General features: G+C 42.0%; 2 protein-coding genes across 7 annotated transcripts in view; one reads left to right on the top strand and one right to left on the bottom strand.

The window, feature by feature from the left end:
• Positions 1–19866, top strand: part of ITGBL1 (integrin subunit beta like 1) — a 1366350-nt gene that overhangs the window by 473632 nt on the left and 872852 nt on the right. The window lies entirely within an intron of this gene.
• The window catches only part of TMTC4 (transmembrane O-mannosyltransferase targeting cadherins 4), a 66287-nt gene continuing 59057 nt past the window's right edge, over positions 12637–19866 (bottom strand). For 2 of the 5 annotated variants that reach the window (XM_087435880.1, XM_087435878.1), the window contains exons 17-18: positions 18931–19000; positions 13358–17778 (exon numbers count right to left, since the gene is read on the bottom strand). In XM_087435880.1, the coding sequence (XP_087292006.1) occupies positions 17630–17778; positions 18931–19000 (219 nt within the window). In that variant the 3' untranslated portion in view covers positions 13358–17629. Of the gene's footprint in view, positions 17779–18930; positions 19001–19866 lie in introns of all 5 variants that reach the window. The other 3 variants (XM_087435883.1, XM_087435884.1, XM_087435879.1) reach the window with 3 other exon arrangements.

Below are 19866 nucleotides of genomic sequence, written 5' to 3'. Positions count from 1 at the left end.
ATTCAGAAACTTCTGGCTTCCTCCTAGGAGTTGGTTCAGGGAAATAAGGCATTTTGGGAAAATGAGGGCAAACTGCAGGAACTCTCCATATTAGCATTTCAATAAACTGAATGAGACCAGGGAACACAGTCTTCAGTTACAGGAAAAAGTACATAAGGACGTGTGAGTTTAAGACGACACTTTATATAGGTCAATCCAACTGATTTAGAGATACCCTTTAGTTTTTAATACATGATTTCTCCCTGGGACATTTAGCAAAATGGATAACCTGCCTTAAAAAAATGGCTACAAGTCTCCTGCATTTTCTTATCAGCTCAATATTAAGGAAGTACGCTTGGTGTCAAAAAACTGTGCACATATCTAGGGGCTGGTGTGCGACTGTGGTGTTATCTTTGGCCAACAGAGAGCAACAGCGATAACCATATTTCGTAATCAAGGCAGTAACAGAAATTTCTCCAAAAATTCAGATGTCACTAATGGCTCCAAAGAAACCTAACCTCACAAACTGACAGATGCCAGACGTTGTCAGATTTCTTTTGCAGCTTTTGGGCTCCTCACAAACAGGAATCTCTAAAATTTAAAACAGAATTCTGAAAAGTGTTGGCCTCATTCAACTGAGAGAGCCTTTGAAAACCACCGTCTGAAAGCTCATCACTTTTTCCTTGCTGGGGACAAACAGCGTCTAGGCTTGAAGGCAGTTCCTAACTAGCTCGGCCCTCGCCCGGCCGGCAGCGGCGGCGCCTCCCGCTGCAGGAGCAGCTCCGCGGACGCGTTCAACCGCCAGCGCCCCCTCGCTTCCAGCGGGCGCCGCAGGCCGCCCGCGTCCCCTGCCCGGCCCAGGCTCTGTCCCCGCTCCCCCCTCCCCCCCTCCGCCTCCCCGCCCCCTCCCCCTCCCCCTCCCCTCCGCCTCCCCGCCCCCTCCCCTCCCCTCCCTCCCCCCCCCCTCCGCCTCCCCGCCCCCTCCCGCCCCTGCCCTCCACTCCCCGGCTCCGCGGGCCCGGAACTCGGCCCGGGCGCAACGCGCCGCACAGGAAGCGGCGCTCCGAGTGCCCGGGGTCCCCAGGGCTCCCGCGGGGAGGGGGCGAGGGCAGCCCCCCGCTCCCGGCTCAGCACCTCACCTGCCCCTGACACGCCGCCGTCGGGGAAAGCCGGCCCGGGCGCCCCAGCGGAAACTGCGGGCCCAGGCGGGCGCGGGCGCGGCCGCCCCGGGAGGCCGCCCCCGGCGGCGCCCCCTGCAGGCGGGACGCGGGACCAGCCCGCCCTGGCGCCGGACCGGCTCACCTGGGCTCGCGCCGGGCCCCACGCCAACGCGCACACCTGGGGCGCCCCGCCGCGGACACGCACGCCCTAACACGTCCCATCTGGCGCGCATAGCCAGCCTTGACTCCGTGTTGGACCCAGACATACCTGGGATACACCGGATCAGACACATGCACACACACACACACACACACACACACACACACAGAAATGAGCCCACGCCTTGGGATGCATCCCATAGGACAGATACACCCATCACCAAAGCCTCACATTTGAGCATCCATGCTTAGCGCTGATATCATACTGGATACAGATAATCGTATCGTCTGCCACACAGTTAACCAATTCTCCATTTTTAAGTAAAACTGTGGTTGTAGGAGACAATGGAAGAAATGACTTACCGACTGTCCCCTGGCTCCTAGGACTAAATTTGAGCTCCAGAAATTACAGGAGTGAAGACCATAAGATGAAAGAGAATTTTTCTCTAGAGACTGTTCCTTCTGGGTTTAAGCAATGTGACTTTGGGGACCCAGGTGATAGAACTGGGACAGAGATGGAGAGAGGGCCACTTCTGTCCCTTCTCCCCAAAGACACAAATATATTAGTAGTTATTGGACTAGCAATAATCTCCCTTATTCATTTTCTGCCCCTTCCACTTTCTCATGAATGTGGACTGGTTGAAATCTTATTACAATCTGGTTTTTATCCAAATATTTCCAATAATGCTAATGTAGTTGTATTATGAGCAGATGTACAATTCCAAAAGAAATCTCAAAGATCAGAATCATAATTCATGATTCTCATAGAGTTCTTTCTTGTCTTGGGACGTTCATCATTAAATTGATATATATATAAAAATCTTGATGAGTGTATATTTTTAACATTAATATCTTTAAAGAGTAAGAGTCATGTTAATTTTTCTTGAAGGGAAGAATGGTTCCATTTTCTTTTCTCTTTTGAAGGAGAAAGATCATGTTGGCAAAGGAAAGTGAGGCAAATACATGAATAAATAATTCCTCTGGTAAAGGAAAATTCAAGATGGTGACAAGGTGAGTGTTAAATTGCATTTACTGCCAGGTGAGGGTGGGAAAGCCTGACCCAACATAGATTAGGCTCTGTGGGATGAAGTCTTCAGTTTAACTGTCAAAAAATAACTCATAGACAAATAGTCTAAAGCAGTGGTTTTCAAAATGTGGTCCCGACCAGCAGCAGCAGCGGCACCTGGGAATTTAGAAATGAAAAATCTTAGGCCACACCCCAGACCTTCTGAATCAGCAAGTGTGTTTCAGCAAGTGCTTCTGATGCACATTCAAGTTTGAGAACCATGGTTTATTGAAGATTTGCTCCAATGCTTCTCAAACTGTCATGTGCACATGAATCTGCTGAAGATCTTGCATGAAAATGCAGATTCTGGTTCCGGTAGTCTGGAGTGGGATCTAGATTCCACAGGATGTACTTGTGTATGGGCACACACAACAGTCAGGTCACTGAACACAGCTGCCCAGCAAAGGCAGGGGTGGGGACTACCCTCAGAGAGGCAGAAGTCACAGTTTCTCAAGGAAGCTGATTGGTCAGTTTAGACAAGTCCTTGGCTTGTCAGTTTAGGATTGGTGGGTTACACAGGAGCTCTTTGCAAGTTGATTGCTCTGGTTGGTTTAGGAGCTGGGTTGACTCATGGAGGCTGTCAGTTGTGTCCACAGCGTACAGGTGAGTCACTCACCGAAAGAGGTTCAGCCAACCGTCAGCTGCTTCCCTGCTCATTCTGGTCCGTTGCTCTGCCGTCTACAATATTCTACACCCTCCAGGCTCAGGGCCCAGTGGTCAGCAGATCGCTGGGTTCCAAGCTCAGCAAACAGTTCCTTTATCAACTCAAACGATTTAAATTAGCACATTGCCTTTAACTGGAATTACCCAGTTTGGCCATTTTTGTTGTCTAAATCCGAGCAGGTAATTGCCAAGCTCTGTTTTCCAGAGTTTGGTGTAACAAGGCAAATGCCTAATTTATATTTGACTAAATACACTGCTACTTAGTATTATGCAAAAGAGGCCGGCTGCAACTCCTTATTACCCCATGCCTCCAGCATTGCAAGTACCACACAAGTGATGGGAAAATAGCTTCTGCATCTCTTGAGACTATAGTTGTAATGTGAAATAAACAACAGAACAAGGAGGCTATACAAGGACCTTGAGGTCTAACTGAATAACACTATCAGATCTACTGAAATATTATCAAATCATTCTAGTAAATCATTAAAAAGAATCACCTTTGACCCTAAATAACCTGAGATCTAAATCCAACCCACCACTTGTAGTTGTATGGCCCCTGAGCTAAGAATGAGTTTTACATTTTTAAATGCTTGAAAAGAAAATCAAAAGAAAAAATACTTCATCACACATGAAAAGTATACGAGATTCAAATTTCAGTGTCCATAAATAAAGTTACTGAAAACACAGTCACACTCATTCATTTATGTATTGTCCATGGCTGCTTTCAAGTGACAGCGGCAGAGCTGGGTAGCTGCCACTGAGACTGTGTGGCCCACAAAGCCTAAAATACCTACTACCTGCCCCTTTACAGAAAGAGTTTGTCTACCCTGCCCTGTCGTGTCTTACTCCAGCCTGTTACAACATCTGCCTCTCTGTTCTGTAGTAGTTGATCTATATGACTGTCTTCCTACTGGACTGAGTTTCATGAGGACAGACCTGTATCCTCTGCGTGAGTTTCCAGCACTTCTCACCATGGTGCACAGAATAGGTATTCAATAATATTTACTGAATTGGAGTGTACTTTTTGGTCATTTTCTCTATGTAAATCAATATGAACTTCAAAAGCCTTTACAGTTCAACACAGGATCATTAATTAGGCTAATTTTAAAAATCTCTGTGCAAAAACAGAAAAAATATATTCTGCAAATAATTGGATTCCTTGCTTCCATTTCTAAACCTGGCTCTAAAACCTTGTTGTTAAATTTGAAAGCAGCAGGGTTACTTTTCTTTCTTTTCATTCTGTCAAGTTGTTAGTACAACAGGTCCCTCTGCTAAACGATTACCACGACAAAGAAATTAACGAGCGAAGAAAATCAAACTCATGAAGCTAAGTTCATTCACATTAAATTCAATCCTGGTATTTCTGGAATTAGTGTTTTAAAGATGATGTGTGCTGCTGTCAGATATTTTAAAATAAGGCATTGACCTTTCTCCATAAAAGATATGCAATATCTTTTTTTTTTTTAAAGATTTTATTTATTCATTTTTTTCCCCCCAAAGCCCCAGTAGATAGTTGTATGTCATAGGTTCACATCCTTCTAGTTGCTGTACGTGGGACTCAGCCTCGGGTTGGACGGAGAAGTGGTGCCTTGGGCCGTGCCCGGGATCCGAACCCAGGCCACTAGCATCAGAGCGCACGCACTTAACCACTAAGCCACAGAGCTGGCCCTGCAATAGCTTTTCTAAAAAGTCTATGGAATTGTAGTTGAGGTGGTTAATGCTATTCTTGCCCTTATTCTTATGCTATTGTAATTTTATGAATAGCAAGCAAAGACTGGAGTAGAGCTCTTATGAGATTATTTCATTAATTTTGGTGAATAAATTCCTAATCGTGAATAGAAGAGTAATTGTAAGAACTCCCAGGAAAAGTAATCTGACCAGCCAAATATGCCATCCACCATGATGGAGGCTAATTACACTGCAAAGAGCTGTAGCCAGGCCACAAACCAGTCTCTAACCCTGTAACACCGCTGCCATTGTTCTTCTTAAAACCAGAATCAAGTTATTTGGTCCTGCTCTCCAAACAGTAACTTTTTAAAGAAAACAATGCTTACCTGGTGCCTAGAAATGTATGCAAAATGAAACATAGCTTGATTCCCTTGAGCTGTCAATATAGGAAATGAACACATATTGTGTGCTCTTACATTCTTGGCACAATATGACTCTTTTCTCATTTTATCCTTTGGACAATACTAGAAGCAGATATTATCATTCCCATTCTACATATGAAATGGCTCCAAGAGGCTCAATAACTCACCCAAAGGCACATTATCAGTAAACAAGAGTGCCAAGATTTGAACCCATATCAAGCTGAACCTAAAACCTGTGCTCTTTAACATGAGGGCTAAAACAGGGAAGTTGGGTAGTATATGCTGAAATGTATCTCATCTGGATTAATAATTTCTTGATATTTGAACCTTTTTGTTAAAAGTGCTAGTTCCAATGAATAACCCTACACAGGTGTAGTTCTATCCACGAAGGGCTTTCATATGAGTGATCACATTTGATCCTTCCCCCTGCATTGTATAGTAAAGGCCAGGGAGAGAATTTCCTCCACTTCACAGATGAGGTAAAGAGGTTAGACAGCTTGACCAAGATCATAGGATTAGCAGGTGACCTGTCTTAGCCCAAATATAATCCTCCAGTACAAAACTATCACTGGACAAATTTAGTGCATTTATTGGCTTATCAGATTTATTGGTGCATTACAATGGGAGAGACTACACACCAGAGGGACCCTGAGATGCCTCACCAAACAAAGATGAAATTTGGAGATTTGGGGGAGGGATGGATGTCAGATGGAGTAGCATTTTCACAGGCTGGAGGCAAACAGAGCTGTGTGCAAAGGGTCAACATCAGGTCTGGACTGCAGAATGGACCCAGGGTCCTATGTCCTTGGACGTTACAAAGTTTCCATAGATGTGGAAGGGTGTATCCAGACACCCTTTATTTATTATTTTTTTTTAAAGATTTTATTTATTCAGTTTTTTCCCCCCAAAGCCACAGTAGATAGTTGTATGTCATAGGTTCACATCCTTCTAGTTGCTGTACGTGGGACTCGGCCTCACGTTGGACGGAGAAGCGGTGCCTCGGGGCGCTCCCGGGATCCAAACCCGGGCCGCCAGCATCAGAGCGCGCGCACTTAACCGCTAAGCCACGGAGCCGGCCCCAGACACCCTTTAAATGAAGCTCAGCACAAGGGTTGGAAACCGAGGCTACTTGGTTGTGTCAAAGTGTCTTGTATCCTCCAGGTAGACCGGGATGGTGCATTCTCACTGATGATTTCAAACAGCAACGTCTCTGATAGTCAGTGCTCTTCCAGAACAAGATTTCTCAGTCAGGAAGAAAGCAGCACTCACCCACAGGAGGCGGTTCTCGGACATTCTGACTTCAGCGGGTCCATGGGAGAAATGTGGTTTACTGTTCACTTTGCAGCTGTCTTTATCTGTGCTATCTCAGCCTGAGGAACAGCGGAGCAGAAGTTTACTTTTTCAGTCTGAGGCACTTTTTACCTTATTAGGCCATATCAGGACTAGAAACCTTCAAAATATTTTATTTCCACAAGTCTTGGAATTTCAAGCATTCTTAGATTTCACAACAGATTTCTGATGAGGATTTATATAAGCATCCAAAGCAGGTCACTTTTATAACTGTTTACAGTGGACTTCTGTATAATATTTAGTTTAAAAAGGTTAAAGCAAAAAGGTTAAGCATCTAAGGACGTTTAAAGACCACTGGTTTAGTCCAACTCTCTCATTTCATAGAGGAGAAATTAACAACCACCACCACTATCATTATTTTTATTAGAAGCACCTGAGGTGCACAATAATTTAGTGACTCATCCCAGGTTCCTGGTAACTAATGGCAGCTTGGAAGTGTTTATATCTAATTGAATTGTTGAAGCTTAAAAAAAATGACTTATGCCGGTGAAGTTGGCCCAAGGATAGATCTCATACCCTGGTCTTTGTTCTTTCCAGCTTCTCACCTTTTTTGCTGATGTCTGCAGTTTGCCAGACCAGTACTGTAAAAGCTATCATCCACATACTTTATCAGAAAGTTCTAGAAATGAGCAGTTTTGATATTCCTCAAGACAAATCTCAAGTCTATTCATCAAAATTAATGCTATCGAAATGTAACTGCTGAGACAAAACTTTTTTTTTTTTAATTTTTTGTTTATTGCATTAACATTGGTTTATGACATTGTAAAAATTTCAGGTGTACATCATTGTACTTCTATTTCTGCATAGATTACATCATGTTCACCACCAAAATACTAATTACAACCCATCACCACACACATGTACCGAATTATCCCTTTCACCCTCCTCCCTCCCCCCTTCCCTTCTGGTAACCACCAATCCAATCTCTGTCCCTATGTGTTTGTTTATTGTTGTTATTATCTACTACTTAATGAAGGAAATCATATGGTATTTGACCTTCTCCCTCTGACTTATTTCGCTTTGCATTATACCCTCAATGTCCATCCATGTTGTCACAAATGCCTGGATTTCATCGTTTCTTATGGCTGAGTAGTATTCCATTGTGTATATATACCACATCTTCTTTATCCATTCGTCCCTTGATGGGCACTTAGGTTGCTTCCAAGTCTTGGCTATCGTGAATAAGGCTGCAATGAACACAGGGGTGCATGCACCTTTACAAATTGGTGTTTTCAAGTTCTTTGGATAAATACCCAACAGTGGAATAGCTGAATCATATGGTAGTTCTATCCTTGATTTTTTGAGGAATCTCCATACTGTTTTCCATAGTGGCTGCACCAGTTTGCACTCCCACCAGCAGTGTATGAGAGTTCCCTTCTCTCCACATCCTCTCCAACACATGTTGTTTCCTGTCTTGTTAATTATAGCCATTCTGACGGGCGTGAGGTGATATCTCATTGTAGTTTTGATTTGCATTTCCCTGATAGTTAGTGATTTTGAACATCTTTTCATGTGTCTGTTGGCCATCTGTATATCTTCTTTGGAGAAATGTCTGTTCAGGTCTTTTGCCCATTTTTTAATTGGGTTGGTAGTTTTTTTGTTGTTGAGATGCATGAGTTCTTTATATATTTTGGAGATTAAGCCGTTATCAGAAGTATGGTTTGCAAATATCTTCTCCCAATTGTTAGGTTGTCTTTTCGTTTTTTTTGATGGTTTCCTTTGCTGTGCAGAAGCTTTTTAGTTTGATGTTAAAACTGTTTTTAATGATGGATAAAAGTGCAATTTAAAGCTACAGGGAAAACATTTTCTCAAACACTTATCCCAAGTAGGAAGCAGAAAGCTTTGCTGGTCCTTGAAAAATACCACATATTTAAAAATAAAATGATTAGAAAGGAACTCAAGGCAGTTTTGACAAACAGTGTAACAGATTTAAAGTACTTGTTGAACTAATCAGACTTAGTACATAAGTGATAAAAATATAAATCTGAGATTGTTTCTGGGTCATTTAATTACAGAATAAAAACCTCAAGAAAAGTGAGGTTTATTTATTTATTTATTTGTTTATTTATTGAATATTACGATGTGCCAAGCACTGGCCTGGGACTTTATATATATACCTTTTCTCCTTTAAACCTCCCAATAATTCTGTGAAAAAGGTAGTATTACCCCCTATTTTATAGATGAGGAAGCTGAGGGGCTGAAAGACTGTTCCTTGCTGTATATGTTTTCTAGGGCTGCCACAAATTACCAGAAGCTGGGTGGCTTTAATCAACAGAAATGTTCTGGAGGCCGCAAGTCCGAAATCAAGGAGTGGGCAGGGCCACGCTCCCTCTGAAGGCTCTCGGGGAGGATCCTTCCTGGTCTCATCCAGCTTCTGGTGGCTCCTGGTGTTCCTTGGGTTGTGGCAGCATCACTCCAATCTCTGCCTCCATCCCTCTATGGCCTTCTTTTCTCATGTGTCTCTCTGTGTCCTCTCCTCTTTTTATAAGACACCAGTCTTTGGATTTAGGGCCCACTCTAAATCCAGGATGATTTCCTCTCAAGAACCTTGACTAATTATATCTATAAAGACCCTATTCCAAATGCGGTCACATTCTGATGTTCCGGGTGGGCATGGATTTTGGGGGGACACTATTCAACCCACTACACTTGCCTAAGGTCATACAACTGGTAAATGGGAGAATGAAATTCAAACCCAGGTGTAACAGATTTTCCTTTCACATTCAAGCTTTATGCACACACATGCCGGCTATTTCCAGACAACCCCCAAGAGCCACACAGCACATAGAATTTAGTGAAGATTTAAAAGTGTGCTTCAGAGAAGAGTCTGCATTGCACATATATAGTCTGGCCAACGATCTGAAAAGTGCTGCCTCCCAGGTTCTTTTCACACAGCATTGCTCTGGAGCCCCCAGTGTCCCCAGCATCTCTCTCATCTGTTGAGCAAAGCAGTTGAGCAACCACCTTTGGGTACCTGAATTTCCCTTATGGTGTCTCCTTCCTCCCGACGCATCTTATCACAGCTTTCTTACAAACACATCCGTGGCTCTCTGGAATAAAGATTTCTCTGTGACGTCACACGTGTGTTCCTTTATTTAGAAAGAAAAATGATTTCAAATGATGCAGAGATTTATAAAGTAGAAGGTGAAAAGTCGCTCTCCTTCCCACTTCTTATCACTCAGAAACAGCCAATGTTAGGATAAACTCTAATTCCTGTAAGTTTAAAGAAAAGAGATTGGAAAATGAAAGAAGAATGAGTGAAGGGCCTTGATATCTGGTAGCATCCTCTCGGCTTCTTCTCCACCATTGTCTTTTTTTGTCTCCTTCATCTCAAGTCTCACTTTACTGAAAATCAGGGTCACTCAACTTGTGGGATCCTTCTATTTGGGTCAATATGGTAAGTGCATCCCAGATTCCCCCATCTGTGTACAATGTGGCTGAACCTTCAATGGAGTTTATGCCTCAGTATAACTCTTCCTTTTCCTGATGCCTGGTGAAGCTTTTATCATAAATACAAGGCCCAAAGGAGGAGGCAGAGGCAACTGAACCAATATCTGCTCCTATGAAATAGATAGAAAATTCGACTTAACTCTGTGTTTCATTGCCTCCCGGAAAAAGACAGATTCACCAACTAATGGAGAGTTTTGAACATAGAAGGAAAGAAATGCCCTGAGAACCTGTGACTTGGGCAGCTGCAAATGTAAAAGACGTGAATGAGTGACCGAGGGGCCTGCTGACTCCCCAAGGAGTCCCTTGGAGAGGGGGCTGGTAACAATACTTAGTTGCAGAGTCTACACCAGCATGCCCAACCTGGGTACACAATGAGGGCAAGGTAATCCAGACTGTAAGGTCCACAGCGGCAGGAATCCCATCTGTTTTCATCTTCCATCATATCCCCAGCAGCCAGCACACTGCTAGTACACAATCGGTGCTCAAGAAAATATCTTGAAAAAAAGTAATAACATGCAAGTAGCATGAGGGACCCTTGTGATGGGACTGTTCTGTATCTTGACTATGGTGACCACACAAATCTACATGTGATAAAATTGCAGAGCTAAATACGCAAATGAGTATATGGAAGACTGGTGACATCTGAATCAGATTGTTGGGTATATGAATGTCAGTTTCCTGGTTGTGATACTGTATTAGAATTTTGCAAGTGTTATCACTGGGGGAAACTGGGTGCAGGGTATATGGGATCTCCCTGTTATTTCTTACAAGTGCATGTGAATCTACAATATCTCCAAATAAAAAGTAATAATATGAGAGTAAAAACAATCTCAGATTGGTGACATTAATCCCAAATGTAGTAGGATGTGAGTCAAGATGGACTTTGGCTTTGAAAAGCTATACCCCGTTTAAAAAAGAGAGGCCACTGAGGGAGGAGGCCCACTAATCAAAAAGACAGACACTTGTGTGGAAATTCAGAGGTGGCAGCTCACCAGAGGAGATAAAAAGAGAAGTGGAGAGCCGGGATATTACTGCAGCAGTTACTACTGTCTACTTGGTCGGGTCAGGGAAATGAATGATGGGTCTCAAAATACAAATCACAAAATTGGCACCAACACAATGTAGAGGGGGTGACGGGGTGCTCCAGAGACCTGAACATCATATTTGCCAGAGTCTTTGTCAAGATTCTGACTTGCCTTCCTGACAATTTTAATTCCCAAAGACTAGTCTAGAAGTCAAAGGTAAAATGTTAGTCTTTTATTTCCAGGATGGCTGCAACAAGACATCCTATCCCATGCACTTTTATTACAATGTGATGTTGACATGCCTCCCATGGAGAAGTGAGGGCTATGTTCCCTCCCCTTGATATGAATGGACCTGTGACTGTGGCAGGAGACACTACATGACTGCTGAGGCTAGGTCAGAAAAGGCAATGCAGCTTCCCCTTGGCCCTCTTGGAAGGCATCTGCTTAGAACCCAGCCACCATGCTGTGAGGAAGCCCAAGCATCCATGTGGAGAGGTCAGGTGTTGGTATTCCAGGTCTCAGCCCCTGAGGACATCGCAGTCAACAGCCTGCATCAACCACCATACATGTGAGTGAGAATCAGATGATTCCAGGCCCCAGCCTTTGTGCCACCTGAGCTCAGACTGCACAAAGCAGAGAGGAGCTATTAGGGATCAATTTCAGCCCAACTTGTAGCTGCATGAGTGTATTAGTCAGGGCAACCGTGTTTGAACAAATACCTGGGCACCTTGTGGCCCAGTCAAGTTGACACACAAAATTAACCATCACAACGAGCAAAATAAATTGTTATTTTAAGCCACTAAGTTTTGGAGCAACTGGGACAACCTAATTCTAAACAACTGGAAGTTGGTTGGTAAGGTGAAAATAGTAACAGTTGTTAGAGAAAGTGGCCAGTTAGTTTGTGAAAGCCAAAACAAAAGTGGGTACACTTTAGGAAGGTGTATTTCCAGAAGTTAAGTAAACAGCTGCCAAGGATAGGGAGACTCTCAAAAAGGCAATTTCGACTGTGATTCCAGGGAAGGAAGGGATGGGGAGGTAGCTAAAATATGCACTAAAACAAGGAAGTTCACCATTAAACAAAGATATTTAAAAGATGTACGCGAAAGATGAAAATATGATTTACCCCAGGGGTGACTGTGTAAGAATTGCGTCAGGAAAGATGAGGAGAGGCCTGCCTGCCTCTCTCTTCCCTCCCTTTTCTTTCTTTTTGTTGTTGCAAATCCCAGACCTCTTATCATTTTACCTCTACAGACTTAGTATGTATGTCTACCTAAAAAACATACACATATTCTCACATAATCATAACATTTATTACAAAAATTTATTTTCTTATTAAAATGTGGTATATATATACAATGGAATACTACTCAGCCATAAAAAAAGACAAAATCGTCCCATTTGCAACAACATGGATGGGCCTGGAGTGTATTATGTTAAGTGAAATAAGCCAGAAAGAGAAAGACAAACACTGTATGATCTCACTCATATGTGGAATATAAACCAACACATGGACAGAGAAAACTGGACTGTGGTTACCTGGGCAGTGGGGGTGGGGGGTGGGCACAAGGGGTGAAGGGAGTCATATATGGGGTGATGGACAAACAAAAATGTACAACCCAAAATTTCACAATGTTAGAAACCATTAAAACATCAATAAAAAAAAAATTTATTTTCTTATTATCAATGGTCTCAAAAGTGTCATTTTGCAGTTTTTTATTTAAACTTAGAAACCAAAGAAGGTAAATTTTGCTTAGATTCAGGTCGAACTGTTTACTTTTTGCAAAAGTGGGAGGCACATAATATCTGGGTGTCCCGCTCTTATTGATGGTAAAATTGGTTGGTGGTGTCAGCTGGTGACAGCCTGGTCCCCTTCACTGCAAAGTTCCCCATCGACCTTTCACCTAATGGTTTTATTCATTGCTGATCTTTGCCTGAATCAGATAGTTCCTTGGGGACAGAAAAAAGAGAAAATTTTCTAAATGCCGTTCTTTTAACATTTACTAGCTTTAATTTTTAGTCTATGGAGAAGAATATTCTCCCTCACCAGCTATGGCTATTTGGTAACCATGTAATCTTGATAGGCATGCTAAAATCCAGTTTTCAGAAGGGCATCTGACTAGTCCACTTAGGAAAGCCTTAGGGACAAAGATGAGAAATGCAGACCTTGTAGGTATCCAATACATTTAAAAAAAGTAATTAGATTGCAATAATTAGATGCAACCAATGTTCTTTTAAAATAATGAATTAGGTTGCTGGGTAGGTCCCATATACTCAGTTCCTATTATGCTCTAGACTGGCACTATCCACTAGAAATATAAGGTGAGCTACAAATGCAAGCCACATATGTAATTTTAAATTTAGCAGCCACATTAAAAAGTAAAATGAAACAGGTGAAATTAATTTTATAATATATTGTATTTAATCCAATACATCTAAAATATTATCGTTTTACCATATAATCAATATAAGAATTATTGAGATATCTTACATTATTGTTTCATACCAGGTCTTCAAAATCCAGCATTTATTTTATGCCTATAGTACATCTCCATTTGGACTAGCTACATTCCAAGTGCTCAACAGCCACATATGGCTAGTGGCTTCCCTAGCCACTATTGGACAGTGAAGCTGTCGGCATTTTATTAACTTAAATCGTCACAGCAATCTTCCAAGTTAGGCATTATTACCGGCATCTTTTTTTTCGGTGAGGAAGATTAGCCCTGAGGTAACATCTGTTGCCCATCCTCCTCTTTTTGCTGAGGAAGATTGGCCCTGGGCTAACATCTGTGCCCATCTTCCTCTACTTTATATGTGGGACGCCTGCACAGCATGGCTTGGTAAGCGGTGTGTAGGTCCGCACCTGGGATCCGAACCTGCGAACCCTGGGCCGCCAAAATGGAACGCACGAACTTAACCACTACGTCACCGGGCCAGACCCTACCTGCATTTTTTATATGAAGAAACTGAAGCTCAAAAGGTTGAAATTCTTGTAATTTGACTATACCACAACTGGAGATTGGCCAATTGTACAGATATGTCTACATCTGTCCACATCTGGACCTTGTAACAGACAGAGAGGCTTTATATCCTCTTTTCTAGGGCTAAACTCTACCTGATTTTGGGTCCCAGCCTTTCCTTTCTTCTCAAGGCCCTCATGCTCTCTAGTTTGTAGTCAGCCTCTCCCTCTCAATGGCTTCTACCTTTCTATGCTTAACTGTATGAAGAACTTTGACAGCTCTCATTCCCTCACCGATCCACCTCCTATCCATCACCAACTGACCCTAAACGTTTCTCAAGTTAGTCCACATTTCTCCGACTTCACTGCCACGCGGCTGCACTAAGCCACCTTCATCTCCACCCTGGACATATGGAACGGTCTCTTTGCTGATCTGCTCCTGTCTTCTTTGCCTCCCTCCAATTCCTTCCCCACCAACAGTCAAAGTGATCTTTTCAAAATATAAATCGGATCATGTCACTCCCCAATCCTTCCATGGTGTAAGATAAAGACCGTTTGGTCTGTAAACACTGGCATATTCTGCCTCTAGTCACCTTTACCAGCCCCATCAAGTGCCCCTCCCCCTCCTCCTTGGAATCTGCTCACCAAGTAATTTAGCTTTCACACCACGGGGCCTTTGCATATGCTGTTTCTTTTGTGGGCACAGTCCAGTTTTTCTCAACCTTGGCACTGCTAACCTTTTGAGCCAGATACTTTTTTTGTGGGTTGTTCTGTGCATTGGTGGATGTACAGTAGCATCCTCTGATGCACATCAGTTGTGGCAACTGATGTCCCTAGGCATTGCCAACTGTCCCCTGGGAAGCAAAATCTCCCCTGGTTGAGAACAAAGTGCCTAGAGCAATCTTCTTCCTCTCTGCCTATCAAATCTCAGTTCAGTAGTCACCTTCTCAGAGTATCCCTTTCCTGATTCTTCAGGCTAGATCCAGTCTCCCTCTTCTGTTATTAATTATACAACCATTTGACAATTATTATCTCTCACTGCACTGTTGGCTGCATGAGGGCAAGGGGCCATGTCAGGCACTTAATATTTGTTGAGTGAATGAGGGAATGAATGCATTTAAGGCCAAATCTGTCCACTGCAAAATCTACACCCTCTTCCCCAAATCCAATTTATCATTTATTGAGGGTCTCCTGGGCCAAGTACCTCATTACCATGAGGGAGATCTTATCCCCATTTTACAGATGAGAGACTGGGGCTTAAGCAATGCTAAATGACTTGCCTATAACGTCACAGTGTGAGAGCCAAGATCCAAATCTAGGTTTTCTCACCCCAAAGTCCACGCTGATGGATGTGAATATGGTCATAGATGTCCAATGCTTTGCTGTGGGGCTTGGTCTTCTATTCCGTACATTTTAAGTCAGTCATTTGAAATAAACTGTAAAGACCACCATGCTTAAGAAATGTGATAGAATCAGAACCCCAAAAAGCCCCGTCAAGGCAGAGTAGGCTATGTCTACAGGATGAAATTTTTAAGAAATAAATGTACGACTGCATCTAAACAGGGAACAAATGTAGCAGTAACATATGTTGACCAAACAAGCAAAAACAACCCCAAACTGCCTTCTGGGGTTTCGTGATGCTCTCTATCAGAGAGGTGAAGGATGGTGATTAGGACTCTCAGAGTTCTCAAGCTGGCAACTCCCCTCATGTTTGTTTTGACATACCCTACCATACCCCCTACTGTGATTACCAATAAAAAACATTAAAATAAAAAGATACCAAATAAGAGGGGAACTGAGAGACAGCCTTCCACTTCAGTCTTGTTAGGAAGGAAACCCAAGAAATAAAGAGGGTGGCCGCCTTCCGATGGAAAAAGAAGGAAGAAAAGACAGCCAGCGTGGTGTACTCCCAAAATCTGCAGAGATAAAAGACTTTCTGAAATATCAATCAAATTAATGACTGTTTTCTCTGGAAAGGAGACAGCTGCAATGGAAATCCTGAGAGATGGAGCGGTGAAAGCCAAGGGGACTCTTTCTGGAGGCAGGAGGCCCAGATTTGCACGTCTTGATTTGACACTAAATTTTCAATATCAGTAGGAAAAAAAATGAATCCTGAAGGAGCTTTCACAAGAAATATTTTTTCTTTACTCTCAAAAGACAAGTACTGTTTTAAAGAAAGAAATTTGCTTTAAAAAAAATCAACAAACATAAAGTACATCTGTTATCTGCCAAGCTAAGCACCATAGGAGCATAAATAAGAATGAGACAGCTCCTGCCCCTACGAGATCTATGAATTGTTACTGTCATTTTGGGACCATTTAAGAAATGTCTGAAACACAGCACTTTCTTTTCTGATATACGTCAACCATCATAAACTACAATTACTTATTTACACGTTTATGCAGATCTGCCCCCTAAAAAGTGAGTGTAGAGAATCAAATTCATCTCAGTGTGGGATCTATCCACCCCGTTCTCTGAACCTGGATAACTCTGCAGTGCAATCCTATTAAATGGTCCCTAAAACCAAATAGAAGCCACACACTAGAAAAGATGAATTGGTCACTTTGATTTCGATGTAAGGAAAAGGATGACACACAGTTCACTAACTTGAAAGTCATCTAATAAGGTGATGTGCCTTATTTTTATCAGTTTGTGTAATAATTTTACTGCATAAGAAATTACAGAGATTGCATAAATCATTAGGTCAATAGCATACATAGAAGGATAAAGCAAAACAAATTAACATGATTATTCTGATTAAATAAAACAGGAAAAATAATCCAATTCTTAAAAGTACCACAAATTTCCCAAATGTGGCTCCTTTTGAGAGAAAATTTACTTCTTGTGTTTTCTGGATATAGTAATGACTGTAGTTCCATTAAGCCAAATGGAAAATTGCTTTACAGCTAAAAACATAAAAAAGCAACTTACATACATGTGTAGCCCTCTTAATAGCGGATGTAACAAAGACATCAGGCTGCCTGCCTTTGCCTAAAGCATGGCTTGAATTTTCTATTAATAGGGACAGTTTATGTAGAATACCACATAATTTTCTGTATTATAAAACTGCACAAGTTGGAGACTCCAAAAAACATTGCAGGACTGAATTTCCTCCTATGGAGGAAAAAGTACATAAATATACTAGATGTTAAATTTCCATTCTTCATTCAATTATTTGCCCTGTTCAAAACACAAAAATACTAATAAATATATTTCCCTACAAATGAAGTTCATTTTGTTTTTAAAAAAGATTAAAAAACCAAAAATCTTCATTTACTCTTTCTTGTCATTAAATAAAAATTCTAATATACAGACACAGTGGATATTTATATAAATTGTAGGAGTCAGTTTGGCATTTCTTATTTACAATCAACGTTTAATAGCGCTAGTCCCTACACAACACAGCTCACATCCCCAATGCAGGTTTAATTCTATTCAAGTCGCTCAAGGTAATTTTTTTCTCTTTTTCTTTTTAATTAAAAAAGAGCTCATACTTGGAATTTTAGAATTTACAGAGTTGTCTGAAAAAATACAATTTCAATGCAAAAACCACATCAAGCATTGAAGGGTATATTGCTGGTGCTGTAATCTTTTTGCACGTCTTTGTTTTCATAGAAAAAAAAACAGAATAAAACAAACAACAAGATTTTTAAATGGTTAAATGTAACCACGTAACATTGAAGATATGCCTCATGCACATATGCACAAACTCAAAAAATGAGGGAAAAAGATCAGACGTCTTTTTTTTGCATTTGCTCTAGCTTCCTCCTTAGGAGACCATAATTCTCCTTAGTTCCTGACGCACTGGGGTCAAGCTGCAGAGAGATCTCGTAGTGTTTTTTGGCCAAGTCTAGATGTCCCCAGCGATGATAAAGCACAGCTGAAATAGCAAGAGATGGATTTCATTGGAAATGCTTCTGAACAACTTGCAGTATTCCCAACCACTTGTACAAAGAAATATTACAGAACCTCTGCAAACAGTTTTCAAAAATCATTGTTTAAAATAATATTGTTTGTACTGCAAACATTATTTATTGTAATCACACTCCCCGGTGATTGTCCGTTTAACCCCCCCAGTTCCTCCTGGGGTTCTTCATATCACCAGGCATGATCTGCCTCCAGACAGCAACATTCTTACATGAAGAAGAAAAAGGAAAAGTACATGACGTTTCTCAATGCTGCCATGAAATTTCTGGAAGCCAGGCTGGAGAGGGCTGGGCTCCAGCACTGCTTGGAGCCCTGACAATGTGGAAGTCCAGCTGTTTACTTTCAATACAGATTTCCCCACACCTTTTGGCAAAATAATAGCTTGTTCGTTGCCAGCTAGAAGCAGGGGCTCTAACATCAAGATCTGACCACAAAATGATAGTTAAAATAAATTTAATTATTAGATTATTATTATATTGATTATTATAATGATTTTGCAAGTAAAACTGACTTTTGACATGGGCAGAGGAACAACTATCAATGTTTCATGACTTGCATGATGAGAAGCTCGAAAGTCCACAGGGAACTGAGCATTCTAAACATCTACACGCTGTTCTCAAAATCTTAATTATTGAAATGTAAAAATGGAAGACAGGAATTCTAGGGAATAAATCATTGTAAAAGTGTCCTTAGCCAAGGTCTGGGAGAACATAAGAACACAGAGAAGACCAGGCTAGAATGGAGGGTCCACTACGGAAAAAGGATGAAAGTTAGACTTTCAACTTACAAAGTACTTCTCAGTTTAGCATTCTAGGCTCCTTCACACAAAGAAATAAAATTCGAGTTTCATCATTAGAAGGTGATAAACTGAATGGGGGATTTTGGGGGTTGTTCTGGTCATACTATTAAGATTTGTACTAGGACTATTTTAGCTACCTTTTTCATGGAATAATTTATTTAAAAAAACCCCACATTATAAAGGAGAATACAGGCTAGATTTAAAAAATAAAAACTACTCTCCAAACATTGATTTTACAGAAAATGTACCCATTTCATTAAAATTACATAGAATTTCAATATGATTCAAATTGAAAATTTCCCTTACCCAGATTGCCATGGTAACTTGCAGCATTTGGATGAGCTTTAATTGCTTTGAGGAATAAAGCTTCAGATTCCTAAAAAACAAAATACACAAAATATAAGGTATTGCATACGATGCAAAAGCAACATACAGTTCTATCGCCTATGGTTTTCAAACTTCTAACGTGCTCGTTTTGGACTACCGTATCCTTCTCCCAGAAATGGAATGACCAGCAGGGCCACGCCCTGTTGAAAAGAGACTTCCAAGGCGAGCAGGGAAATGTGGGACAGGGCAAAGGTGACAGGGCAGGAGTGAGGGGGGAGGGTCAGTGGAAAGCAATGGCGGCTGCAGAGAGAGAATGAATATGCTAATGAGCTCTGCCACTGGCCTCCCTGAAGTGGCTGGAATTCTGCAACTTCAAGCAAGGAGTGCGGTTCAGGGTGCAGTGGAGAAAGGGTGAAGGTCAAACAACTAGGAAAGGGCTGGGCTGTTGAGGACAGTCATGAAAGTGTCATTTTCAGTTGCATCAATGAACTCATTTCCAGGATTCTCAAGGTAGGAGCTGGGGCCTATTTAATCTCCCCCAAGAACCCACAACCCCCTCGGCAACGCAGAAGCAGCCTATTCAGCTGGAAAAAATGAGCAGAGAGACTGAGGGAGAGATAGCCACCTGTCACCTAAGGGGTCGCAGCATGGCATCTGACCATGGCCAAACACCCCTGAGGTGCAAGAACTGACTCTTATATAGACCTGCATTCCCTCCAAATAGCACTCGCTTCCAATCGGGTCACACAGAAGCCTGGCCAAGTGTTCCCTTGTCTGATCATTACCGGACCATGGCTGACTGGATGGTCCCTTTCGACCATAATGCCGAGAAATAAAGATGCCTGACCTGCCAGGGGCGGCTATTCCCGCCACCTGCATCTGTGCTCCTAGAGGGCCAAGCAGGCTTTAATCAGT

Source organism: Ceratotherium simum, chromosome 10 (assembly GCF_057802395.1).
Source record: "Ceratotherium simum simum isolate JZ-2026a chromosome 10, ASM5780239v1, whole genome shotgun sequence".
Classification (NCBI taxonomy): Eukaryota; Metazoa; Chordata; class Mammalia; order Perissodactyla; family Rhinocerotidae; genus Ceratotherium; species Ceratotherium simum.
This window is presented reverse-complemented; position numbering and strand designations above follow the sequence as displayed.